This window comes from Danio rerio, chromosome 23, assembly GCF_052040795.2.
Source record: "Danio rerio strain M-AB ecotype USA chromosome 23, GRCz13ab, whole genome shotgun sequence".
Classification (NCBI taxonomy): Eukaryota; Metazoa; Chordata; class Actinopteri; order Cypriniformes; family Danionidae; genus Danio; species Danio rerio.
In genome coordinates this window covers 5,291,517-5,319,442 of record NC_141043.1, presented here as the reverse complement: position 1 = coordinate 5,319,442, position 27,926 = coordinate 5,291,517, and the positions used below count along the sequence as shown (strand labels likewise).

Here is a 27,926-nt window from a genome sequence, read left to right as displayed (position 1 = left end):
GTTTCTTGGTCAATGTCTGCCATAGTATGTGAATGTGTGTGTGATGCTGTAACACCAGCTTTTTGTTTTGACTCGACAGAGGCCTGCAGCACAATCTGATCAAACAGATTGAGATGAACACATTCCAGCAGCTCGGCTCTCTGCGCTCTCTGTGAGTCCTACACACACACACACACACACACACACACACACACACACTCAGTTTCTTTTTTAAGTATTTCCCAAATGATGTTTAACAGTGCAAGGGAATTTTCAAAGTATGTCTGATAATATTTTTTATTCTGGAGAAAGTCTTATTTGTTTTATTTCAGCTAGAATAAAAGCAGTTATATATATGTATATATATATATTTTTTTTAAGGTCATAATTTTTAGCCCCTTTAAGGTTTTTTTTTCAATAGTCTACAGAACAAACCATCATTGGACAATAACTTCCCTAGTTGCCCTAACCTGCCTAGTTAACCTAATTAACCTAGTTAAGCCTTTAAATGTCAATTTAAGCTGTATAGAAGTGTCTTGAAAAATACCATGTCATCATGGCAAAGATAAAACAAATCAGTTATCAGAAATGAGTTATTAAAACTATTATGTTTAGAAATGTGTTGAAAAAAATCTCTCAGTTAAACAGATATTGGAAAAAGATAAAATAAACATGGGGTCTAATAATTCAGGGGGGCTAATAATTCTAATAAATGCCATCAAACTGTTGTATAAACACAATATCACACTTGTAGCAATGCGATATGGCTGTATATCAGCACTGGTGGGACTTTAAGGCAACGCACGCCTCCCACCAGTGCTGATATACAGCCACGCACTGCTACGACTGTGATAATGCTCATATAATGCTGAATAAAGCACAAGAGGTGTACCTAAGGTGATCATTGTCATTGTGTCCTGTTGTTCAGCTGCAAGAAACAAAAGCCTTTTCTAAAATATACATTTCAGGTGTTAGTTAGAACAAAAACTCCTATGAATATGGAAAACATTCCTTCTCCAAGTGACTTCTTGTTTTGAACCCATAAACAAGTAAATTCTCTCTGATTACAGGGACCTAAGCTGGAACAGAATCAACTCCATCCACCCCGATGCCTTTTTCTCTCTTCAGTCTCTCATTAAACTGTGAGTATTTTGTATATTCCCAAATCACTTCAAGCATTTTCTATTATTTAAACATTTAAAACTAAAAGAGTTGATAATAACTGAGCTGACATGTTTTCTCTGATTGAATTCGAGATAGAAGGAATGTTTTCTTTAGCTCAAGATGCTAACCTCAAACCAGAATCTACAAGACATGTCTAAAACAGAATTTTTGTGTATTTTTTAATCATATTTTTGTTTTCAAAGAGTGAATGAGAAATTCACAGAAATGTCATGGTAACATAGATGACATCATAAAAATGTTGTAGAAATGAATGAGAGAAGAACAAATGACATGCCTCAATGCCTTTAAGTTTCCCACCAGTTGACATCACTTGGAGCAAGTCGCATGCTTTTTCTATCAGTCCTTTAAAGACAGTTATGCATTTTTAAAGCTGACAGAGTTGACCAGGGACAGACACACATATTTTTTTGAATGATTAAAATTACAAATAATAGTTTCGTGCACATTTTTAACTTAGTAAACTCACACAAAAACGAATAAAATTAATTTAATTATTTCATGATAATTACTGAAAAAGCTATTATTTAAAATAGCTGCACTGTTAATGACGATTTTTGTAAATGACACAGTATTTAACTGTTAAATGGCCTGTATTTTAAAGTTGCATTGTGAAAATTACTATATATATACACATACAAACATACATACAATTCTGCAAATGCATATACAGCAATAAAAATGCTGTTGTAAATGTAAATACAGTATTTTTCCTGTAATTGATTTACAGTAAGCTACTGGTGAACTGCTGCCAGGAAGTCACTGTATATTGGGAGTATTTAAGCCAATCTTTTCAAGAAATGTACTGTATTTTCCTAAATATACCCTACCTGACAAAAGACTTGTCGCCAATCCCAGTTGTAAGAGCAACACAAAATAACTTGACTTCTAGTAGATCATTTGGAAAAGTGGCAGAAGGTCGATTTTTCAGATTGATCATATGTTGAACTGCATCCCAATCATCACAAACACTGCAGAAGACATATTGAAACTTGCAAGGACCCCAAGATTCTCACAGAAATCAGTCAAGTTTGGTGAAGAAAAAATCATGATTTGGGGTTACAATCAGTAGGGGGGTGTGCAGGGATCTGCAGAGTGGATGTCAACATCAACAGCCTGGGGTATCAAGACACTTGTGCTGCCCATTACATTACAAACCAAAGAGGAGAGCAAATTCTTCAGCAGGACAGCACTTCGTTCAGTCAAAGTTCTTTAAAGCAAAGAAAATCAAGGTGCTCCAGTATTGGCCAGCCCAGTCACTGGACATGAACATTATTGAGCATGTCTGGGGTAAGATGGGGGATGAATCCAGAGAATCTTGATGAACTCTGGGAGTCCTGCAAGAATCCTTCCTTTGTCATTCCAGGTGACTTTATTAATAAGTTATTTAAGCATGTCAGACCTTACTGTTCTAATTAAATAATTCCAAATCAAGGCATTATCATATTTTACTTTGATAAAAAAAGTTCAATCTAGAGGTCTTTGCCTTTCATATTATCAACTAAAGGTCCGGTTAGTATTTGTTGTTCCTAAAACTTGGATAGGCTTCAAGACTTTTGTTAGGTAGTATACATACACACATTATTATTTTAGAATCAACTTACTATAATGTTATTTGTGTCATAGTTCTAAACTGATTCGTTCAAGTTTTTGTTTTTGAAAAACAATAGAAGGTTTATCTTGGAGACCAAAAATACCCGTAATTCTTGAATCACCCCTGTATAGTAATGACATAATAGTTGCTATTAAACTGAGACTTGGCACAAGCGCACAGTTTACACAAACACAGAGATTCCACACTTTCTGTCATCTATGCAGTGCTTTTGTAGGCTTTCAGTGAACAGACTGCAGTTGTAATCATGGTTAAGAGCTCTGCGCAGTGGTGAAGATGTGAGTCTTCACAGACGATTAAATGAATGAACGAGACTGATAAAGAGTGGCAGATTGAAGCTGATAAATATGTTCAGTGGAAAACAACAGTAATGTTTATATAGTCTCCTGAGACCCCGCCCATTGACTTGTGTCCTATGTAGAGGACATTGCATTATCATAAGTTTTCTTTGAATTTTTTGAGCTACTCTGTCAAGTCCTGTAGTACTGTTCAGAGGACATCCTGGGCTTTCTAGTAATATGTCATTTGATTGGCTGGGATGCTAGGAACCACTTCTTACACTGCATCCAAAATGGCCGACATACAAAAAAGCACATTTTATGGGAAGGAGAGAGGTATGTAAAATTTAGCTTTTTAAATGTTTTTTACTATCATTATTACATATATAATTATTTATTAAAGTGTCAGGAACAATACATTTAGCTTTCAAAGCTGTTAACTTGTTTGTGTTTCAAAATATCATCTTTTTTTAAATGTCCACTTTAGTGGACACCAGGACTATCTTAATGTAATTAATGACTGCATGCTGTAGGAGGCAGAACTGAAGCACATGATTCTTCATAAGATAGTTGAGGGAGGCTCTGATTTAGAGTCAGACAATCAGCAATTAGAGATTTAGAGACAATTAGAGAATGACAATCAGTTTTAAATTGCTTTTATGTTAAATTTGTTTTGGATTAACATCACTTCTTTTTTTCGGCTCTCTTTTGAGACTAAACTGTTTCAGGAATTTCAATACAAAAGATAAAAAAAATGGCTTTTTTTTTTGTTTTTGTTACATTAATATTGGAATAACATTCCTTTACAGCCATATCCTCAATATCTCAATATCCCATAACTCAAAACTGGTTGGAAATAGTTTCCACCAACTCCACCTTCTCTCTAAAATGAAATCCTCTTCCTTCACACTCTCTAGAAATTGCCATACATGCACTTATAACCTCCCGGTTAGACTATTGTAACTCTCTCTATTTTAGGCTGTCTCTATTTTTAAGTCTCAGATTGCTCGCCTACAGTTAGTGCAAAACGCAGCAGCTAGATTTGTAACAAAAAGCCTGAAATATCCACGTCACTCCTATTTTGAGGTCTCTCCATTGGCTACCGGTGACACAAAGAATCAAATTTAAAATCCTTCTCTGTATAAAGCCCTACATGGTCTAGGCCCTCATTATTTATCCCAACCGATTGTTGTTGGGAGTGGGGAGGGGGATCAAAACGGTCCTGTACTTAATCTTGTTTAGTGTGGCCAACTGTGGTAGTATCTTTAATTTTTTTTTTGTTGCTCTTTTTATTGTTACACTCTCTATGTTCTTTTCTATTATGTGCTCATGTGTAGTTACTGTTTTTAAGCTCAAATCATTTGTTAATTTTTTCTCTGTAAAGCACTTTGTGCAGCCTTGTGGCAGTTGGAAACGTGCTATATAAATAAATTAAACTTGAACATATCCTGTACAGTACAGTTGTCTGAGTGGCGGTCGTTTCGAACTAAAATGATCCTGTGGTCCACTACAGTGCACAGGCTGTAAAATTAAAAATAAAAACAAAATGTAAAACTCTAAATTGTAGATTTTTTTAGCCCAAAAGATGTAGCAAACCACAGAAAAAAAGGAAAAAAAAGGAAGAATATTTCTTTGGGTCTCAGGAGGATAGAACAGATACTCCAGCAGTTCTAGACATTGCAAAACTGTTCTAGGCTCAATAAACGTACAGCTCTGTCGACGGGATGTATGGTTTGCAGTTGATTACCACCAAAAATAATTTGTAAAAACTAGCAAAAATAATCGTCTTTTGTAATAAACAGCATGCCACAGATGCTGTTGATAGAGCTTGAACTTGGAACATGCAAAGTTTTATTTAAACTGATGTATTTCAGCTTTCAGCAGGGTTAAAGGTCCAAGCTCTGTCTGCCAAAACATGTTGGTTTAAATAAAACATTCTCCAATCAACAAGTGAACCTTTCACAGGCCTGTAGAATTCTGGTATTTAACATTGGTATTGATTATAAATATTGTGTAATTGTCTTTAAATAGGAAATTTGATTGTCTTATCCTCCACATTGCATCAGCCACTAACAAGTTTATGGAAATGCACCTAATTCACATTTGGGATTTTTAAAAATATTTTGCGACGCATTAGAATGGAAACCTGGCTACTGAAACCAGTGAAAAAAATGCAGGGTTATATGCAGATTATAAACCGATGTAAGATGTGAGGCTGAACTCTTTTGAGAGACATTAGCTCCACTTATCTGTACCTCAATCTTGGTGTACTATTTACATTGGTGTGCTATATACCGTACCTTGTTAGAGTGATGAAATACAGCATTGGTTGTTCTAACTTGACACCTGTGTGACATTCATACACACTAAAATCACCCTGACACACCAGCTGACCATAAATAATTATTATATACTAATACAATTTAGTTTTAAAATGACATTTTAGATTGAACATGATCCACACTAGCAATTCACCTAGCGCTTCTGAACACATCTCCATCCACACTACACCGCTGAAAACACATATCACGTGACCACACACACACTCTGGCATGCGCTGCAGCATATGTGCACGTCTGAGCTCCAGGCAGTCAGCGGGTGCTTTGAGCACACCTCCCCAGATGAGAGCAGCAAAGGTTGGACAGTTCATCAAGGATCTTCCACTGGATTTCATCTCACTATAGTTATTAAATGTGATAATTCATCTACTAGTCTTTTTGAATCTATTACTTGCTCTCAGGTAATGTGTTTTGGCTGAGTGTAAAGATAAGTTAATATATTCATTTATGTAACCGTCCACTGATTTTGCACGTTTGACTGATTGCCTGCTTTTATTTCCTATAATGTGTAAACATATTGTACATTACTTTTATATATTATTAGATATTCAGAAAAAAGAGACAGGGTGTGTTTCGTATTTTCAATAAAAATAAAAGGAGGCAGTTATAGGCTCTGTTTTGTTATAAATATGCATACAGTGAAGCTCATATAAATATTTAGCTACACAATGCCTCAACATTTTAGTGTGTTATCAAAATTAAAATGGCTTATATCCTGTTTTTTTTTTTTTTTTTTTTTTTTCATTGTTGAGATGATGAAACAACGTAGCCAGGGTGATGTGAATGACATTATAAAGTAGCCTACACTATTTTTAGCCGACATGTCCTCGGGAGTTTGTTTTTCATATCAAACTTGCCATGTCTGAACCCAGATAGCATACAAATGTGGGCCATTTTAGGCAGTTATGCGGCACTGGTGGTATTCCTTCGGCCCAGACAAAATGAATGTGAGCCTGAAGTGGCCCACCTGTACAATGGCAAAGGGGGGACAAAGATTCAAATTTATATATGGGCCATTTAAGGCAAAAATTTGGCACTTATGGCAAAATGTAATCTTAATGTGAGCCCAATGTGGCCCATGTGGAAAATGATCAATTTGACCCTAATGACAGAGGACAAATGTGGGCCACAGTTAGCAAAATAGTGGCATAGTCATTTAAGGGTAATCTAGGTCTAAACCTAAAGTGGCTCACATGTGTAGGTGAAAATGTGGCCCAGTTATCTTAAGACAGGCACAGTAAGCCAACAATCCATTCAGTATATGGTCCAGATGTAAGTGTCGGGTGTAGGCCACATCTGGGCCAGAATAAAAGCAAACTGTGGCCCAGAATAGGGTCAGTTCTGGTTCATTTGGTTGAATTCTGGCTCATATGTGATATTGCTATGGCTTAATAGTGGCCCAGATCTGACATGTGTATGCTAATGCAAATGTATCACTTTTAAATTCGTTTACGCTTCATAATTCTTCTGTGTCTCGTTTCTCCATTCAGAGATCTCACTGGGAATCGACTGAGTAATTTGCCAATGACTGGACTGACAAGTCTTACTCATCTCAAACTGAAAGGCAACATGGCACTGTCACGTTCCTTCGGATTGGAGGACTTCCCCAACATAAGGTACATTTTAATGACATCCAATAACCCCAAAAGGATTAAAAACACTTACACTTTAAAGCATGTTTTTTTTACCAGCGTTTGTGGTTATTACATCCCACAACACAAATGGCTTGAATAGCAGAAACACATAAAAGTTTTAGTCCATTTTCAAAGAATCATCAACTGTTTATAGATTTGACAGTTTCAAGATAGTAACAATGTGTGACCTAGAGAACATTCTGTTCATTGCTACAAGTAAATGGTTTCTGTTTGTTACGTTTCCTAGAATATCTGGCTTGATTCAAGTCCTCTGACAGGCGGAAAGATTTTTTTAAGATACCTCAATAATCACAAGAGGGTTAGTTATAAATATCCTGTCCCGCTTCATCAACAGCTCAGGGCATTGGAAAACCTCCAAGACTTCAGCCTTAAATGCTATCTTGATTTGATTAGCACCTCAAGAAATGGGAGAGTTCAAGTGTTGCCATTTCCAAAAGCAACTGATTAAAAAGAAAGAGAAATCATGGTTTCACCCGTGACCCAAATCCATTTAAAATAGTCCCTGTGGTTGGATTTATTGCTAGTTTATTTAATGCGTCATTTGCAGATTGATGAATCATTCTTTCTTTGATTTTTTTTTTCCTTCGAAATGTGATCTTTTATAGCTTTCATATTTCCTCAAACTGATGCAATATGTCCTTATTTTTAATGTTCAAACTCTATTTGGCCCATTCAAATACGTGGTAAAACTAAGTTTGATGGAACATATGAGATTTTTCATTTTGTGCTTTATTCTCAATAATGTTCAAACAGGGTCATCGAGATGCCATATGCCTATCAGTGCTGTGTTTTTGGAGGCTGTAGCAGTTACAGATCTGCCAGCCAGTGGGAAGAACAGATGGGCAGTGAAGAGGAAGATTTCCAGAAGAAATCTCCGTCCCTGTTCCCCATTCACACTGACAACAACTGTAAGTCCTACAACTTAACCATGCAGCCCTTCTTACTGGGAGTAACGATATCCAACCCTCAAAACTGAACCCCCGCACCCATATCTACCACCCTCGAAGGTATCACCTGTCCATCTACTGACAGACTCCATCAGTTAAAGTTTTAGTCTAGGAATTGATCAATGCAATATTTTCCCTAACACCAGTTTTAATATACAAGTATCACACATATTTGGCACAATTGCCTCACAGCAAGAAGGTCGCTGGTTTGAGCCTCGACTGGGTCAGTTGGCATTTCTGTGTGAAGCTTGCATGTTCTCCCCATGTTCGTGTGGGTTTCCACCTGGTGTTGCAGTTTCCCCCACAGTCCAAAGACATGCGTTATAGGGGAATTGGGTAAGCTAAATTGTCCATAGTGTATGTGTGTAAATGAGAGTGTATCAGTGTTTACCGGTGATGGGTTGCAGCTGGAAGGGCATCCGCTGCATAAAACATATGCTGGATAAGTTGACGGTTCACTCATACACACTCATTCATGCACAGTTATACACTTCAGCCAATTTAGTTGACGCAGTTCACTTATACTGCATGTTTTTGGATTGTGGGGAACACCGAAGCACCCAAAGGAAACCCATGCAAACTCCACACAGAAATGCCAACTGGTCAGCCAGGACTCGAACCAGCAATCGAGCAATATCGAATGAGTAGCAGTGCGATGTGGCAATCTAACTACATTGTGACTACAAAAGCCTCAAAAGTATGTTATGTTGTCCAACAGCAGCAATATTTGTCAAACTATAGTGTCTTCTGCTTGTCGCTGTATGTGGGTGGAGTAATACACAAGGGTGAAGTGTTAAGAGGCTGGACGAGAGCTGTTATTTGCAAAATATCACACGGTTTTCAGCCAATGGGACTTACCTATATATATATATATATTCCCCATTCACACTGACAACAACTGTGAGTCCTACGACCTAACCATGCAGCCCTTCTTACTAGGAGAGTAACGATATCCAACTCTCAAAACTGAACCCCCGCACCCATATCTATCACCTTAGAAGGTATCACCTGTCCATCTACTGACAGATTCCATCAGTTAAAGTTTTAGTCTAGGAATTGATCAATGCAATATTTCCCCTAATACCAGTTTTAATTTACAAGTATCACACATATTTGGCACAATTGCCTCACAGCAAGAAGGCCGCTGGTTTGAGCCTCGACTGGGTCAGTTGGCATTTCTGTGTGAAGCTTGCATGTTCTCCCCATGTTCGTGTGGGTTTCCACCTGGTGTTGCAGTTTCCCCCACAGTCCAAAGACATGCGTTATAGGGGAATTGGGTAAGCTAAATTGTCCATAGTGTATGTGTGTAAATGAGAGTGTATCAGTGTTTGCCGGTGATGGGTTGCAGCTGGAAGGGCATCCGCTGCGTAAAACATATGCTGGATAAGTTGACGGTTCACTCAAACACACTCATTCATGCACAGTTATACACTTCAGCCAATTTAGTTGACGCAGTTCACTTATACTGCATGTTTTTGGATTGTGGGGAACACCGAAGCACCCGAAGGAAACCCATGCAAACTCCACACAGAAATGCCAACTGGTCAGCCAGCCATCGAGCAATATCGAATGAGTAGCAGTGCGATGTGGCAATCTAACTACATTGTGACTACAAAAGCCTCAAAAGTATGTTATGTTGTCCAACAGCAGCAATATTTGTCAAACTATAGTGTCCTCTGCTTGTCGCTGTATGTGGGTGGAGTAATACACAAGGGTGAAGTGTTAAGAGGCTGGACGAGTGCTGTTATTTACAAAATATCACACGGTTTTCAGCCAATCAGACTCACCTATATATATATATATATATATATATATATATATACATACATACACACACACACACACACACACATATATATATATATATATATATATATATATATATATATATATATATATATATATATATATATATATATAGTTAATGTAATGGTCTGTTCACCATTTGAATAGACATGGTAACAGCTAGATGAAACCAGTTTGTTGAGTCTAAATGATTTGAGTTAATCATGGAAAGTTTCCAAACTTTAATACTGTGTTGTATCAAGTCACTCAAGCTTGTACAGTTAACATTTTATCAAAGTCCCTGTAGACAAAAATGAAAACACTGGCCTTACGCAAACACGTTCCTAAAATGAAAGGAACATAAAAGCATCACTTGTCGTGGTTTTCCACAGAGTAAGTGAATGTGTGTCTATTTTTATCTGCTCTCTTCTATCTGCCAGCCTCTTCATCTTTAATTAGCACAGTAGAAACATGTCAGGGCCTTTCCGTAACCGCAGGTATTTGACAGATTAAATAAAATGTGCCGTTTCTCCATGCATTCCTCTATGCGATCTGATCAGGTTTCAGACTTGAAAGGAGTTCTCCATAATTACACTCCATAGGAAATTAGATAAACATTAACAATTCAAGGTCCAAAACACACCATTTGGCTTATCAAGAAATAACAAAATCAGAACGCGAACAAAGCCTGATGATTGATTGCCCAACAAAAAAGAAATGGAAAGTTGCTACTGAGATGTGCATGGTGTTGAGTGGTGCTAAAGCCCCTAGATAAATTAATCCATTCCAGCAGACTTTAAGGCCCCGTTTACACTAGTGCGTTTTAGTTTTAAAACGGCGTTTTAGAATGAAAACGATCCGCGTCCACACTCGCGTTTTACCCAGCGTTTCTGAACTGCTCTCCGTCCACACCAAAACGCTGAAAACGCACATCACGTGACCACACACACACACTTTGGCAAGCGCTCCAGCATTTCTACCCAGATGAGAGCTCTGCTAGTCGGACTTCTCATCAAGCATCTCCCGCTGGATCTAATCTCACTATATTTATTAAACGTGATATTTCATTCATCTTGTTGTCTTTATCTAACGACATATTCCCTGACTTTGGTCATTGGAATTACTTGTTCTCAGGTAACGTGTTTTGGCTGAGCGCAAAGATAAGTTAATGATTAATGCAACCACGTAGCCTATTCTGTACATTGACTGATCGCTTGCCTTTATTTCCTATAATGTATAAACTTATTGTATGTTATACTTTTATAATGGCCATTATCGATTATTAAAACTGATATTCAGCAAAAGAGAGGGTATGTTTCGTATTTTCACTGAAATTGAAAGGAGGCAGTTGTTATCGGCTCCGTTTTGTTATAAATATGCACATAGTGAAGATGACGCTCATGCAGCACGACGCCTCAACATTTCTGCTGTCTGTTTAGTTGTTAATATTAAAATAAAAATAGGCAGTTCCTTATATCATGTTTACATTTTATTGTTGAGAAAGTGAAACAACGTAGCCAACGTGATGTGAATGAAGTTATAAAGTACACTGTTCCCTTTGAAGATTGACGCGTGTCCTCGGTATGTTTTCCATATCAAACTGAGAAGAAGAGATGCAGCCTTGATCAAACTTGCGAAGTCTGAACTTACACGGAGAAGAGTCAGGACTGAACTGTGTGTTAGGCTACTTAATATTGAGGAAAAGCCCCAATCAGAGAGGCGAATGTCTGCAGCCCCGCCTCCGTTTTCAAATGTCTCCGTCTTTCCCCATCCACACTGAGACGGAGCAGCTGCGTTTTAGAATGAAAACGGCCTCTTCAGCGTTTTCGAAACGCTCCGTTTTCGGCGCTCGTGAACTCCGGCGTAGTGTGGACGGATGGCGTAACCGTAGCAAAACTTATGCGTTTTCAAACTAAAACGCATTAGTGTAAACGGGGCCTAAGTCACGTGGTGATTTATCTTCTGCCAGACTAAGTGCATCATGCCATCTCGGACACTGAAGACTATTCCATCATTCTGTCATACATGTACCAATTGAAGGTGCCTCATGTTTTACATGTGTTCATTTGCAGATGACCTTGACTTAGAAGAATTCCAGTTAGCGATTGAAGAGTCCAAGCTACAGACCAGCATACAGTGCACCCCCATACCAGGTAAATTCAATCCACAACAACTCTATTTTTTTGAATGAATGCCACCAAGACTACAAAGGCCTGTTCAAATGAATCAACAATCATGTTAAAGGAAGATGTATTTGCTACAAAAATGTGTCTTGCTCCAGTTACACTCTGAGAGGGACCTGAACTGGAATTTCCTGTATGGGAGTTGGACAAGCTCACAAAGACATGAAATACTTTAGTCTTTAGGTTCAGTCACTAGTGCAGCTCTAAAGGCCATTTTTAGATGGTTTACTCACACAGCTTCTTCTAGCCTGGGGTCCGTTCTTTGAACCTCGCTTAAATGATCTAAGATGATTTGGCAGATCCTGGATCTGTTCATCTCGATAACTGGTCTCTCGCTAATTTGGTTCTTCAAACAAGTTCGCGAATCAGATTAGAATGTCTGGATGAACTGATCTGAGATCACTGCGTGTGTTGTGAAGGACAGATCAATCAATTCTCGAAATCATGATCAGCAATGCAACGATTGGCTTAATGCGTAATGACATCATCTGATTAATATTCAACTATCCATGTGAGCAAAATTACATCAAATTAGCAGTAAACCGTTTGTTAAATATGACATGCAATAACCTTCCACATTTGTTGTGAGCTGCAGGCTTTACACTTTCATGTGTCAAGAGTATTCATCATGTATTTCAATGCATATCAGTGTATTTAGTTCTACATTTAGAAAATATTTTCTTTATTATAGTAGCCGTTTTTTTAATCGGTGTAAAGAATAACTGGATGTTTACAAAAGCATTTTGATATTGGTAACGGTGTCTGCAACTTTTGTGAAGCATCAAATCACCGGCATATTAACTGTCAAAACATGTTTATGATTGCATGTATTATTGCTTTTAAAAAAAAGTCACATATATGTACTAATAGTTACTATTTTCCCAAGTGCATAAAACTACTACTGTAGAAAATATCAGCATTTGGTACATACATTCAATCTGCCTACCAGGTTTGATGCTATGACAACAGCTTTGAAGAACAAAACGATCCTGGATCGTGTCAAATCGTCAATATCCAAATCCAGCTAACTGAGTAATCCACGTACGAAGAACGGACCCCTGGCCTAAACCTAAACTCCTAGTCATAGCACTAATTTAACACTCCAATTCTACTCACACTGATTGACCAGGATTTGTCTTTTATTGTAGACCACAGTCAATTAATAATATCTTAGCTTTGTTTAAAATCAATATATTGCTTATAATGATGTCTTCAACAGAGAAGTGAATTGCACCGATTCTCGCAATGAATCATTGAAACTGACTCTATCATGTCCCATGCTGCAAGTGTCACGTTCATGTGCACAGGCTCCAATTAATCACGAACTCTGGTTACCCGAGTTAACTGGGAACGTTTACAGGATATAAAGCTACAACTTAACTCAACTCTGCCACCCGTAGTTTGTTTTGTGTAATAGTCTTTCATTAAACTTTACGTCTAAACCTTCTTTAGGTGTCACAGAACGTATAATTAGTATAATTTACATACAAAAGTATAATGGAATATAAATTCTGTTTCAACCCTTTTAGGTCCATTCAAACCATGTGATAACCTGTTTGACAGTTGGGTGGTACGACTTGGCATGTGGCTCATTTCTTTGGTCTCGCTGATGGGAAACAGCCTTCTCATCCTGACAGTCTTCACATCCCCTAGCTATCTCTCTCCTGTTAAGTTCATCATTGGAACCATCAGTGGTGCCAACCTGCTAACAGGCCTATGCACTGGAACCTTAGCTTTAGTTGATGCCCGGACATTTGGAGAGTTTGCCCTGCATGGCGCTCAGTGGGAAATGGGTGCAGGTTGCCGAGCAGTAGGCTTTCTTTCAGTGCTGGCCTCAGAGGGCTCCATACTCTTCCTGACTTTGGCCGCAGTGCAGTGCAGTGTGTCTGTCTCATGTGCCCGCGCTTACGGAAAGTCACCATCTTTGGGAAGTGTCCGAGCCGCTGCAGTTGCATGCTTGGCACTTTCGCTTGCAGTCGCTGCTTTGCCACTAATTGGGGTCGGAGAGTACGGGGCAACTCCACTCTGCATGCCATCACCCCTACCAGATGGAGAACCTTCCACACTGGGATTCATGGTTGCTCTCATAATGATGAACTCTTTGTGTTTCCTGGTGATCACTGGAACTTACATCAAGTTGTACTGGGACCTGATGAAGGGCGACTTTGACAGCATTTGGGATTGTGCCATGATTAAGCATGTGGCCTGGCTCATCTTCACCAACTGCCTGCTCTACTGCCCCGTTGCCTTCCTCACCTTCTCCTCCCTTCTAAGCCTCTTTCCGGTAAGTGAGGAGGTTGTCAAATCTGTCGTCCTAGTGCTTTTGCCTCTTCCAGCAAGCATCAACCCTTTGCTGTACCTTCTCTTCAATCCACACTTCCGTGAAGACATGCGTCTCCTTCTGAGCAGAGCTCACCTCAGTCATGATCGCAACCTGGATTCCTTTGTCTCAGTTGACACAGAGAAAAGCTCCTATGACTCCACTCAAGCCCTGGTGTCCTTTGCCATCGAAGCAGATGGAGTGTTTGAAAGTTCCTCAGTCCCAAACCCTGAGACAGTTGCCCGGTTTACATGCCCACCCTCTGTGGCTCTGATTCCATGCCAGATGCAGATGAAACCATCAACAGACAGGGAGAACACTGGAGAGAATCTGATCAGATCAGCAGCAGGACTCATTGCCAAAGAGCAGGAGCACATTAGAAGCAGTGGAGTGGACACTCAGAGAGGCACCTCCATCTTCTCTGGAGCATACCACTCCACAGGTCCTTCAGCTCATTCTCAGGTCTTTACCTAAACTGTAGTTTTTTTTAAGGTCCTCTGAGTGTGAGAAGTCACAAACCCACAAATGAAATAAGTCTGAAAACCTACAGAGCTAATGATCAATGAACTGATTAATCTTGGGACTATACATAACCATAATGTCCCAACTGCTAGATAGCATTGTACAAATAATCAAATAAAAGACAAGACAAGAAAAGCATTACATTTTGTGCTCCACTCACATAAAGATACAAAACCTGTCACTGGGGTTGTATCTTTTCAAAAGATGCATTTTTGTACATAACAGGTCCACATTGGTACCTAATAAGTACAAATGTGTACATTAAAGGTACGTTTATTTCTGTGTACAATCATGTGGGTCGTTCAATAATTTAAGCAGCGATGGTCAAAAACAAATTCGCATATATAATTTTTGTAACTTTGTAAATTGTTTGTGTAATTAGGATTAAAGGAATGTTACAGGTTAAATATTGCTACCATTTGAGGAATACTGGTGATTCTTAAAGAAAACAGCATCTTGTTTTACTCAACACTTTAGTAAAAATAAATAATACATGAATAAAGGAAGTTTTGAAGGCAAAGAACTTCAGTATGAACAGACAAATTCTAGAAAATGGTGACAGTCAATACACAATACAGAATTTTAACAATAGAAATGTAGATTAAATTAGTTTAAAAAAAACAGAACAGCAGGTCACATCACATCTAGAACTAGAAATGATACTGTTGAACCATTTTCTGATATTTTTATTCATTTATCATTAACAAAAAAACAGACCACCATTACAAATTAATCAAGCTTTAAAAAGAGTTCGGCTGCGTTCGAAACCGCACACTTCCATACTATACCCCTACTGAAAAAAACAGCTTAAACCAGCCTTAGCTGGTTGACCAGCCTGGTTTTAGAGTGGTTTTGGCCACTTCCAGCCTGGTTTAAGCTGAACATAGCTGGTTTTGGCTGTGCTCCCAGCCTGGCTAGTCTGGTCATTTTCCAGGTTGACCAGCCTGGAAGTGGCCAAAACCCCTCTAAAACCAGCCAACCAGCCTAGGCTGGTGTAAGCTGTTTTTTTTTTTTCAGTAGGGACAGTAGGCTAAAATCAGTATGCGAGCAGAGTAGTATGTCCGAATTCATAGAATTCGAAAATCAGTATGCGAGAAGTACCCGCATAACACTACTTCTGGCGAGATTCTGCGCATTCCAAGCGACGCAACTGATGCGGGTAGGTCACGTGGCCATGACAATATGGCGGATGTAGTACATCCGAATTCCATTTATACTTCTCCCATTCATACTGTATAGAACGTACTTTTCTTAAGGTTGAGTTGTACATTTAAATTCAAATGCAGTACCTACTGAGTAGTAGGCGGTTTCGGACGCAGCCCTAGTGTTTCAAGTGAGAGATTAATATATTTACCAATCTTGGTTGTGTTCAGGTCATCACATACGATGCATTACCATAATGTTGGTTATGAATACCCAGAAATTAATTTACATCTCACTCTTATGCATTAATTTCCATGTGCATGTAAATCACTTGCCCCTAATGAAAAAAAAAAAAATGTGTGGTAAAGTAAATATCGATGTCCATTGTTGGAAAATGTATAGCGTCTTGAGCAAAGGTGCTTAAGTGTAAGGCCAGAAACATACTCTCTGCAAGTACTCGTAAGGCTTGCCAAACTCTCTACTGAACATTATTAACATGCTTATCTCCAAATACCAGTGACATGAATTCAGATAGCAAGCTATAAACATGTTGACAACTAATTTTATTTGATTGATTTGTTGTTCTGCCAGGATAGATGTAGTTCTGTACAAAAATGTTCCATTGTTGTAAATAACTACTGCTATTCCACCAGGAAAGATGTTATCCGGTACAAAAAGTTTCACTGTGGTAATTCAGAAAACCGAACTTCAACTCTGAAAACTCTACTGACACAATCTGCAAGAACTTATGTTAAACTGCTTTGACACAATCTACATTGTGAAAGCGCTATAGAAATAAAGATGAATTGTTGAGGATTGAATTCAAACCATAACCTACCTGAGAACTCTGAGAATGCAATACAAGAAATATCTAAATACTAAAAATCAAGCTTGTGTAGCTAGAAGCATTAGCACTTCTGCACTTGCATAGAGTATGTTTCAGCCTCACAACATTGTATTTTTTTTATTTACTTCATAGATGAACACGTGAATATATATTGAACATGCTATAAACTGAAGAAATGAAAAGAACTGAGTGATTTGATTAGGTTGGAATAAAGCTTGGTCTGGATCTTTTACAGATTGTAAAGTAGGCTAGCTATTGTATTGTAAAATATAACTACCTCTGATCTAGCATGCTATACCTTTTTTTTATCCTTGTTGATTTCTATTCTTTTTATATTAAATGTATATTAAAATGTAATTTTTATATTGAAATTTTAAGATCTTTGTACAACAGACTATTCTGGATGTAAATATTTTCATATTTCTGTATACATGTGATAAAGAATGATTTAATAAAGTTATTAGTTTCATAATTGTATGCCTTGATGACTACTGAACTGAATGCCAATTCACACTTTTAAATCATTTGCAATGTTCTTATTAACGACAATACGTATGAATTCAGGGAAAAAAGAAAGAAGACAGAAGAATAAAATAACAATGGCTCCCCGCAGTGGTTAAGATTGGCAATAACAATAATCTTGAGTTGGAGCTAAGAGACATTCATTCTTTTTCTTGTCGGCTATGTCCCTTTATTAAACTGGGGTCGCCACAGCGGAATGAACCGCCAACTTATCCAGCAAGTTTTTACGCAGCAGATGCCCTTCCAGCCGCAACCCATCTCTGGGAAACATCCACACACACATTCACACAGACACTCGTACCCAATTCACCTGTACCGCATGTCTTTGGACTGTGCGGGGGAAACCAGAGCACCCGGAGGAAACCCCTTGCGAAGGCAGGGAGAACATGCAAACTCTACACATAAACACCAACTGAGCCAAGGTTCGAACCAGCGACCCAGCGACCTTCTTGCTGTGAGGCAACAGCACTACCTACTGGTCCACTGCCTTATTGCCATACTGAAGCAATTCTTTACCATTATGGAGGACCAGGAGTGCCCGACTGCCCGTTAGAAATAAGATCAAAGAAATAAATAATCAATTTAATTAGTGAAGCATACTAATAAATTACAATTTTAATTAACAAATAATGGACAAATAAATAGACGTATTTAAATGTTTATTTAAATTGCTTTAATAAAGCAATAAAATTATGCATTTAAAAATAACTTTTAAATGTATTAGTAAATAGACAACTTCATAGAGGTTTATTTCATTCATGTTTTCCATTGGACTGTCCACACGTGGGAACAACCCCCTCAACTTTCTCCTCAAGCCGAGTCATTCAGTGTTGCCAGATGAACGAAAATAGAGTGGAGGAACTATGATGTCAATTTGTATACAAAAACCTGGAAGCGAGTTAGCATTTTAGCAGTTTTGCATCCCTCCCCTGCTGAAAAATCCAGCTTAAACCAGCCTAGGATGGTTGGCTGGTTTTAGCTGATCGACCAGCCTGGTTTTAGAGGGGTTTTGGCCATTTCCAGGCTGGTTTCCAGCCATTACCAGCCTGGTCTTAGCTGGTCAGGCTAGGAGATGACCAGCTAAAACCAGCTTCACCAGCCTAGCCAGGCTGGGAGCCCAGCCAAAACCAGCTTTGTCTAGCTTAAACCAGGCCGGTCAAGTTAGTTTTAGCTGGTCATTTTCCAGCCTGACCAGCTTAAACCAGGCTGGAAATGGCTGGATTTTTTCAGCAGGATCGTCCCAAAGTCAATGTTTTTTTTTCAATGTGATTTCAGTTAAATCGCTTAAATATGGTACGTGGCTAACACAAACTCAAGATACTTTCCTGTTTTATTCTACGACATAAAACACATCAGTTACATCATTCATTTTTAATCATTTGTTTTAATTAAACGATATTATGAAGATACTGCTTACCAGTGCAGCCTGTCTCTGTCCTGCTCTTAGTAATGCAAACGTGTGAATAAATGTGCAAAAATACACACATATTAACTGTCATTTTATTGTGATCAGGTAAATTTTTGGCTTTTTTTTTTCTTTATCTAAACACATTTAACTTATGATAATGCTATGTAGGCACATTTATACTTAGTTTTAAAACTTTTACAACAACCGTAAAGCAAAACAGATGCATTTCCCACGTAAAAACAATCCAAAAGGTACGTACTTCTATGTGTTTTTGCGTATTTATTAGTTTATAAAATATAGTGTGCATTATAATATAATAAACAGAAAGATTAACTCTGTCATGGACCATATTTCTAAAAATAAGCGTGAAAAGTTGTCTGTAGCAGGGTGGTGCTGACGTCACAGACGAGCGCCCCGAAGGCAATAGTCCGTTTAGTCCAATGTTAGCTTTTCAATTCTTGCATTAGCATTTAAGACCTAAAAGTGCTCAAAGTTGTATTTTGGAGTGAAGATTATACGGCTGGACAAAACGTGTAAGTGTAATGAACAGCGTTTATACACAGAGCTTATTATTTGCAATCTTCGAAAAACCTATGGGAAAAATTCTTAGGGAAAATAAAAGGGATTTTATAAAGCGAACCAGTTTCACGCTAGCAGCCGATTAGCCTACAAGGTGACGTCATAGTTCCTCCACCCTATAGTGGATGAATTACAGTGAATGAGAAATAAATAAAGGAGAATGTTTGGTTTACCCAAAAGATTAATTCAAAAAGATCTATTAGTTAGTATTTTTCTAGATATTTGTCTGATTTCATTCACCTCCCTGTCCAAGATATTAACTCATTCTGGACAAGGTTCATTTTGAGCCCTGCTAATTACAAAATTACTTCCTAGCAGTGGCAAAAATAGCTTGAAAATTTATTAGTTTGTCTCTGTTGTCCTCCAATCGAACATCTGTGAATCCGCACGACTGCAGTGCATCCATGTAGACCTCAGGATTCCAAATTTTTCCATTGAGAGCTCTCCTAGAAATTGTTCTTTTAAGACTATCCAGCCTTAGAGTCGTGACCATAATTCCTCCTGGAGGAAAAGAAAAAATAAAGGTGTTTGTAAGAAATTATGCATCAGTTGTTTTATTTGTGTATTTTTGTATACAATACAAAAAAAATCACAAATGTAAATATTTGGGAAATATAACAATATTACAGCCGACTTCTTTGCGTTCCCTCCCCTCTTGACATAAAGCTTGGATTCATAAATTCAGTTTTTGTTCTGTCTTTGTTCCTTCCATTTATGTAGCGCTTTTCTGAACACTGGACAGCAAATAATTTTTTTTTGGGGGGGGGGGGGGGGGGTCTCCTCATCCAGCAGCATCCACCTGGATGAGGCGATGGCAGCCCTATTGCACCAGATGGCACGCCACACACCTGATTGATGGAGAGGAGACAGAGTGATGAAGCCAATTATGATATGGGGATGGTTAGGAGGCCATGACTGACAGAGGCCCGTGGGCAAATTTGGCCAGGATGCCAGGGTTAAACCCCTACTCTTTTTTTTTTTTTTTTTGAAGGACATTCTGGAATTTTTAATGACCACAGAGTCAGAACCTCGTTCAATGTCTCATCTGAAAGACGAATAAGAACAATCAATTAAATATGGAAAACGCACTCCAAATTTACAACCTAACAAGAGGCGAAGTATACTTTTAAAATTGTGGAGAGGAGATGCAGGTCTGGCTGTAATCCTGTACTAAATTGGTAGATGCAGAGAGTCCATGTAAACATACTCAATGTACTGAGCTATGGCTTCTAAGTTCTAAAATAAACAAAGGCTGCATTTACACTGCAGATCTTGATGGTCAATTCCGAATTTGTGAATGCATCCGATTTTTTGATGACCTGCTTACATCATCTTTTAAACGTGACTCTTTGTCTTTGTCCAAAACAATTATCTAAGAAGAGTTTCTCACCTGGTTTCATCACTCTGTGAATCACACTGGCTCCTGCTTTCATATCAGGCCAGAAGTAATAACAATTACAGTGAAACACTTTGTCAACAGTGTTTTCCTCTATCGGCATAGCCATCAAATCACTGCAATACAGCTCAACTTTTCCTCTGGAGATCTGCTCCTTCATGCGCTTGCTGGCCATCTCATGCATGTATTGTGAATGGTCCACACCGAACAGTTTCCCTTCTGGGCCCGTGAGAAGCTGCGAAGCGTAATGCAGTCCAAAGCCTGGCCCGTGACAGAGCTCCAGAACTGTGTTATTGGGTTCAATGTTGCAAAATTTAACCGCGTTCTCCTCCAGTACCTGATTGTGCCATTTAAAGAACTTGCTTACCAACCATCCAGATAAGGAGTATGTAGGGTGACCCAACTGTTTGCCCACTTGGTTTGGCAGCATTTCTATTCACACACAAACACACAAAAACTTTTAGAACATCTGCAATGAAATAAGTAGAGAACTGAAAAGAAACACATTCTGTCATTTATTTACTCATACTCCACACTCCTAATCCATTGAAACAAAGAAAAAAAAAAGTACTGCAGACTATTAATTAATTAATTCTCCTTCAGCTTGGTCAAAGATTTATCAGGGGTCACCACAGTGGAATGAACTGCCAACTGATGGAGAACCGCCCATCCTGGGAAGCATTCATACTTTATCATTCACAAACACACACACACACACACACACACACACACACACAAATAATTGCTAGTAAATGAGGAGTAATTGTAACTTTAGAATAACGTCTCAACTAGCTAATAACTAATACTTTTCTAATATATTAACTCACACTTTACAGATCAGTTGTTCACAATTTGTTAACCATCTAGTAATACCAGTGAAACTTTGTAGAACAGCAAATGGATGGAACAAGTTCAAGCTACAGAAATTTGATGTGATTTTTAAAATATAAAATGTTTGTACCCTAATCTTGTTCCACTCATAAGCTTTTCGGTGTGCTGTATTTTACCAAGAAACTCCACAGGTGAAATGTTGAACATTGTGTTTAATGTATAGAAACACACATACTGAGCCATCACATGGCAGAACAGCAGTATACAACACAATACAAACCCATGAGGTTTGAGCTCAAAAACAAAATAAATAAATAAATATTTGATTAGAAAAGTTCTACAAAAGTTTCACTGTATTATTAGATGGTAAACAAACTCTGAACAACTGATCTTTAAAGTGTGAGTTCATGTATTAGTTAAGTGTTAGTTATTAGCTAATGCATGTTATTAAGACGTTATTCTAAAGTTGCAACTATTTATCATTTGCTAACAGTTAATAAATGAAGAATAGTTACAACTTTTGAAAAACGTCCCAATAACATATATAAACTATTAACTGATACTTAACAAGTCTTTAGTAAGTAATTTACTAACAGCTTGTTCATGATCTGTTACTAATTTATTAGGTTTTATAGTTATAAAACATTAAAATACAGTTAAAAAGTCTTTTAGAACTTGTTAACTAGCTTGTAAGTTATCTATTGGCTATTTATAAGGCACAATTTTAAATAATTAACAAACTAAGAACTATTATTTAAAAATAACTCAACTAACAGTTTATTAATGATCTATTAACTAGTTATAACGGATAGTTATTCTAAAGTGTTACCGTTGCTGTGGGACAAAGCGAGACAAATTCAACATATTATAAATATTATCATTAGGCCTACCAATGGCGCTTGCAGCCGTACGGCTGTACGCACTGCGTACTTACCATAAGAGGGCGGGAATTAATGCCGCTTTCTATTTATGTATGTGTGACCTAATTCAAATTGATTATTAAAAAGTATACACTACAGCTGCCTGCTTTTCCACTATCGTGCCCAATCGTTCTAGGTACAATTCGGTATGGTTACGGTTGTTTCTCCACTGAGCCTGGAACGGCGCGTCACGATTACAAACTGTTCTAGGCCTGGAATTCTAGTTCCGTGCTGACAGATTCTGTGTGTTGACATCACGGCTTTGTTGCCAAGCTACCACAGCTGGCTCAGCAGAAGCGCGCTAGTTATCAGACATCTACAGGTGAACAACACTATTTAATATATAAATAAAAAAACGATACAGGTGGTAACGTTCATCTCTCAAGTCCTCTATCGGGTCTAAGTCATTCGTTCCTCACAGGCCAATCATATGCGTTTAGAGCCGGAAAAAGAATTGAATTGAAAGGTGAACTAATTATCCTGGCTCTTAACGACTCTGACTGTGTACATTGGTTAAGATTATATGTGACTGCCAGTGTAACGTGAACGAATCACTGACATTTGAAGACATGAAGAGGTGAGCTGAGCAAAGAGACAACAATACATTCATTGACAAAAGAGCAGGTAAACATTGAATTATTTTCTCCTTCTTATAGTATTCTATTTATGACTTATTTGTCATGTGATTAACCTTTTAGGCTAGTTGTAGATGTGTTTAGAAGCAATTCGTAACACTTTAATAATATTTTGACAAAATGAACGAAATGACTCAAAAAAAAGATTCGTTCATCTCGATGAACGAGACTCAAACATCCGGTTCAGTAAAATGATCCGAACTTCCCATCACTATTACCAACATGTTGGCAATCATGATACAGTCACTAAATTAGGTAGATTCATCTATTTATATTTAGTTTTTACACTTCCTTTACAATAAAGGAACGCCAATCAAAAGCTTAACAATGAAATTAGATAAAAGACAAATTTCTGATAACTGAAAAAAAAGTGACAGTAGAGCTACAATACGTATTTGCATGGACCAACATACAAAATAAAAATTAAATTAACAAGCTACAATCTGAGACACTTTGCAATTTTGTCCCCATTGACAATAAACTTAAGTTATTAAATGCACATTTCTCCCACTGTTTCACATTCTTAATCATATTTGATCATGTGGGACAACAAAAAAATGTTTGAAAAAAATTTTTTTTTTTACACTCAATACATATTGATAACAAGCATGATTTGAAATAATTGGGAACATTGCCTTGTTTATGTCTTTAACATTTGTCAAAGTCCTGTAACTGACCTTGTCATGCAATTTCCAGCAGAGCTTATTGATTGACAGGCGTGTACGTGAGAGTGCATGTGTGTTTATAAGAGAGATTGTGTACAGAACATTGCATCATCTCTGTAACTGGCTGGTTTACCTAGCTATTATGTGCTTATGCTATTTTTGTTACCTCCAGCAGTCCATATTAACACCCATTTCTCACTTTGGCATATGTTACCTCTTGTTGTTAAAGTTAGTCTTTAAATGCATATTTCTCCAACTTCAAGACTGTCCCAGATTACCCAAACCATGCTGTCCCACATTCTTGCTTCTTGACTGACAAAGACGGTACCATTTCATGATTATAAAACAAAAATACAGGTAGCCTACAGTATTGCAAACATAACCGATTTACTCAAAAACAACCAGCCTACCTGTAACTTATTACTGCCTGCTCCGAGACTAGTTGTAGATACTGGTCGGCTACAGTTATGTAATAAGGGATCATGTGCAAATTCCTCCCCCTAGGACACCGGGAGACTTTCTGATTTGCATTGATTGTGATTTATAAAAAAAAAAAAGACACATTAAAGAATATTTGTTGTACTGTAAATTTAGAAATCATTACTTTTATTTTCATTAACTTTTTTCTGATTTAGGGTTGTATGAGACTAGCTAATATAGAATTCACTAACAGCAATTATAATGCAAAAAGACTTTACTGATAAATGGAAAGTATCAAGTAGAATGACAAACAAAACAAAAAAAAAGAAATTGTATGATTTTACCATTTTAAATATTTTATTACATTAACATCAATTATACACAAGTAAAATAATCAAGCCAGAGTAACAATTTAGACAATAAACAACTCAAAATTGTATATCAGTCATCAGTGAAATAGAGCTGCTACAAGCACACTTTTTTGGTGTGCTCTAAGTTCTCCTGCGCACTAAGTGCTTCTCTCTTGTGTGAGGTTTTCAGATTTTTATTCTCAGGAGGCTTTCCATCCGTCTCCACGCAACCCTTCAAACATGAGAGAGACAGTGAAAGCTGTGAATAATAATAATGACTGTAACAATGTCTCCCCTCAGTGGCTCAAAAGTGTATGAGACATTTTGTACAAATTACAGTACCAATAACCCCAACTCTCACCTTGTTCTTCTGAATTGCATGCTCAGCTGTCCATTTCTTTGCCTTTTCAAGATATAGTGGTTTGTTGTATTTAAATTCTGAGGACTGAAAGGCATTCAATTAATTGTGATGAATATGTAGAAAGCAAACAAATGCAAATACATTACAATAATAATTCCAGAAGTTACAAACATGAAAAACTAAAGGCTGATTTATACTTCTGCCGCAAGCGCACGTGTATGCTACAGCGTGGTCTATGCACGGAGGCATAGCCCTCGCCATGGCCATCGCTGACGAGCACCTCCCAAAAAACGTAACTACATTTTAACTAACTGGAAAGTTTTGTTTTGTGTTTACCTCATGGTTAAAGTTGTTGCACGTCTGGCGGTTCCTGCCGCAAAATGAGCGAGTTTGAACCACTTGTACGTTAAGGAAGCATTCAGAAAAAACAAAACACCAGCGAAGAAACTGGACACAGAGAAACAAACACCTCACTGCCAACTAGTGTTTCGGAAGTGTTATTGCAGAGCAACAGAAAAAAGTATGCACAGCTACGCACATTGCATGCGCCGTAGGTCACGCTGATCACTTAACGCAGAAGTATAAACCAGGCTTTATGGGTAACTGAATTAAAACTCACTATATCAGCCATGAGAGGGTCGTCAGGGTTTGGTTCGGCCATCAATAACTGTATGGATGTGAGAACTGTTGAAATGTTAAGCGAGGGCCTCCAAGCTCCCTTTAAAAAACAATGCTTATAAATATCAGCATGTGACATGTCAGTAGTTAGAGAGTAGTAGAGAGTTGTAAAAAGGTCTATTAAGTTAATACAACTAAAAATAACAAAATATTTCAAAACAGAATTCAAATTTAGAGTGAAAAAATATATATTATTGGTATATTATTGTTGCTGTTTTTAGCATCTACCTTTGGTGGCAGTTTCAGAGCGTCAAGACAAATGCGTCCTGCATTATCAATGTTGGGGTGATAAATGGGAGTCAGGAAACGCATTTTTGGAGGTTCAAATGGATACCTTAAAACAATGAACAAAAGTGTTAAGCAGGCATTTAAACCAAGTAATCATTTAAATTTCTTTAAAAAAATCTTTAAAATGGCTTATTAGGAAAAAAAATACTGATTTTATCAATTGATCTCTGCTTTATTCAATCCAATTATTAAATCCAAAGCAGATTAATTCAGTAACAGCTTTACTCGGACACAAATCCAGATTTATATGGAACCATTTTCAATGGTAAAATAGAGGAAAAAGACAACATTGTATCTAAAATGACTAAATACACAGTAACGTTATTGAACTACTGTTTGTACAATCATGCATGTGATGTTTCAGGAAAACGACACTCTTGCCAGAGTATTATGCCAAATGGATACAGGAATATTTACAGCACATTTTTGAAGTGAAATGCCTTTTTTTTTTTTAAGACATGATAATACTCTGGTGTGCAATAATATTGATAACACATGATTCTAGCATGAATTTAAAGATTTTTTATATCAATTATATGATTATTGCTAGTTTAATTTCTAAATTGTCATAAAAAACAATCATGAACATGGGAATGTGCTATGGTCCACGGCAACTTCATGCCTAGCGTACGTACATTTCTTGTACAATATACAAAATATTCATAATCACCACTGTAAGTACATATATGTGATATGAAATACTTAAAAAAATGGTTGGGCTGTTATCATAATTGTACAAAAGCAAACACACTGAAAAAAAAAAAAAAATCTGATAACCCATATGTGGCCCATTTGTGAGCTGTGTGTGTGTAAGCTGCCTAACCGGGGCCCACATTCAGCTCAACAAAATGCCCACTTTGAGCCCATGCCCACTTGACACCCACACGGCCCAAAAAATCCTATGTGGACATGTCGGCTGGGTTGTTATGATCAAATTTTTTAATGCACCCAGAAACACTGTTTTTCTTTTTTTTTTTCTAAAACAATTATCATAGTGTAAAAATGTTATATTGTTACAACCTACCTGTACTGTTTAAAGCACTGCATTTTTTTAAAATCAAGTCTGAAATGGCACAACTTTGAAACAACATTAGTACCATTAAACTGACTGTGAACAATGCTGTGCTTTGATAGTCATTAGCATAGAGGTAAAGTTGGTTTTATATCCGCACATTCATTCATTTAGCAGTCTCTATATTGTTTACCATGTTGTTTTGAATATTGGATAGAAATTAGCATGCAAATATGACTTCTAAACAACATTAACACTACCTATTTCAATGTGAACAATGTTGTAATTTGATAGTCATTTGCTGCTAATATGATTTCCCCATTTACAATTTGCAAAGAATACTATTCTGAAACTATATTATTGAGGATAATGTCTGAATATCCAAATATAAAACCAACTTTACCTCTATGTCATTAGCTGCTAATATAATTTCCCCACTTAAAACGGGCAAATAATATTGTTCTAAAACTAAATTAAGAAGGTTTAAGTCTGAATGTGCAAACCAAATTCCCACCTCTCAGGTATGTTGATTTCCAATGTGAACACACCACCTTCATACGGAGTGTTTGCACCTCCAACAATTTCTATACTCCAAACACAAAGGTAAAGCAAGGGCGTCAGATTTGGATATAATATGTAGTTTCAGTAAGAGACGACAAAAGAGAAACAGAAACTGACGGGCTTGTAGTTCATCCAGGCGTCCCTCTGACTGCCAGCACGAGACTCCTGGAGGAGGTTCAGCGGTGAGGAGCTGCATCTCCCGCTTCAGACGACTGACTCTCTGCATGGCGACTATGCACATCAACACCACGCGATTATTAACAATTCAATAAGTACATTATTTTATTCAACACTGTATGAGGTCTTTAACTTAATATCGTATGTGTTATTACCGTCCAGCTTTGCTTGAAAATTCCGGCTGGCTGGTTGACTTGTGTGGTTTTGATTCTGCCCGCGAAATGTTAATACGTCATTGTGCGCCGGAGGTGCATCCAGATTCATCATGGGTGTTGTAGTTTTTTTTTTTTATGTATGGTTTGTACAGTGTCTCTTTTTTATTCTCTCTGTA

The 27,926-nt window shown here is 37.5% G+C and overlaps 3 protein-coding genes and 1 long non-coding RNA gene across 4 annotated transcripts in view; 1 reads left to right on the top strand and 3 right to left on the bottom strand.

Annotated features, from left to right (window-relative positions):
• lgr6 (leucine-rich repeat containing G protein-coupled receptor 6) overlaps positions 1-15,414 on the top strand; it is a 155,394-nt gene extending 139,980 nt beyond the window's left edge. The window contains 6 exon segments of the mRNA NM_001423839.1: positions 80-151; positions 1,050-1,121; positions 6,881-7,006; positions 7,799-7,953; positions 11,850-11,930; positions 13,490-15,414. Coding sequence (NP_001410768.1) covers positions 80-151; positions 1,050-1,121; positions 6,881-7,006; positions 7,799-7,953; positions 11,850-11,930; positions 13,490-14,754 — 1,771 coding nt within the window. The 3' untranslated portion in view covers positions 14,755-15,414.
• LOC147838145 (uncharacterized) overlaps positions 1-27,926 on the bottom strand; it is a 138,683-nt gene that overhangs the window by 95,968 nt on the left and 14,789 nt on the right. The window lies entirely within an intron of this gene.
• zgc:194242 lies at positions 19,570-24,193 on the bottom strand. Its single transcript, NM_001128815.1, is given in 3 exon segments — positions 19,570-19,802; positions 20,692-21,129; positions 24,159-24,193. Coding segments are annotated over 2 exon segments (633 nt in total). The 5' UTR covers positions 21,128-21,129; positions 24,159-24,193; the 3' UTR covers positions 19,570-19,605.
• ube2t (ubiquitin-conjugating enzyme E2T (putative)) lies at positions 24,507-27,821 on the bottom strand. Its single transcript, NM_001077295.2, is given in 7 exon segments — positions 24,507-24,750; positions 24,880-24,963; positions 25,499-25,597; positions 25,786-25,891; positions 27,372-27,441; positions 27,536-27,649; positions 27,751-27,821. Coding segments are annotated over 6 exon segments (585 nt in total). The 5' UTR covers positions 27,645-27,649; positions 27,751-27,821; the 3' UTR covers positions 24,507-24,633.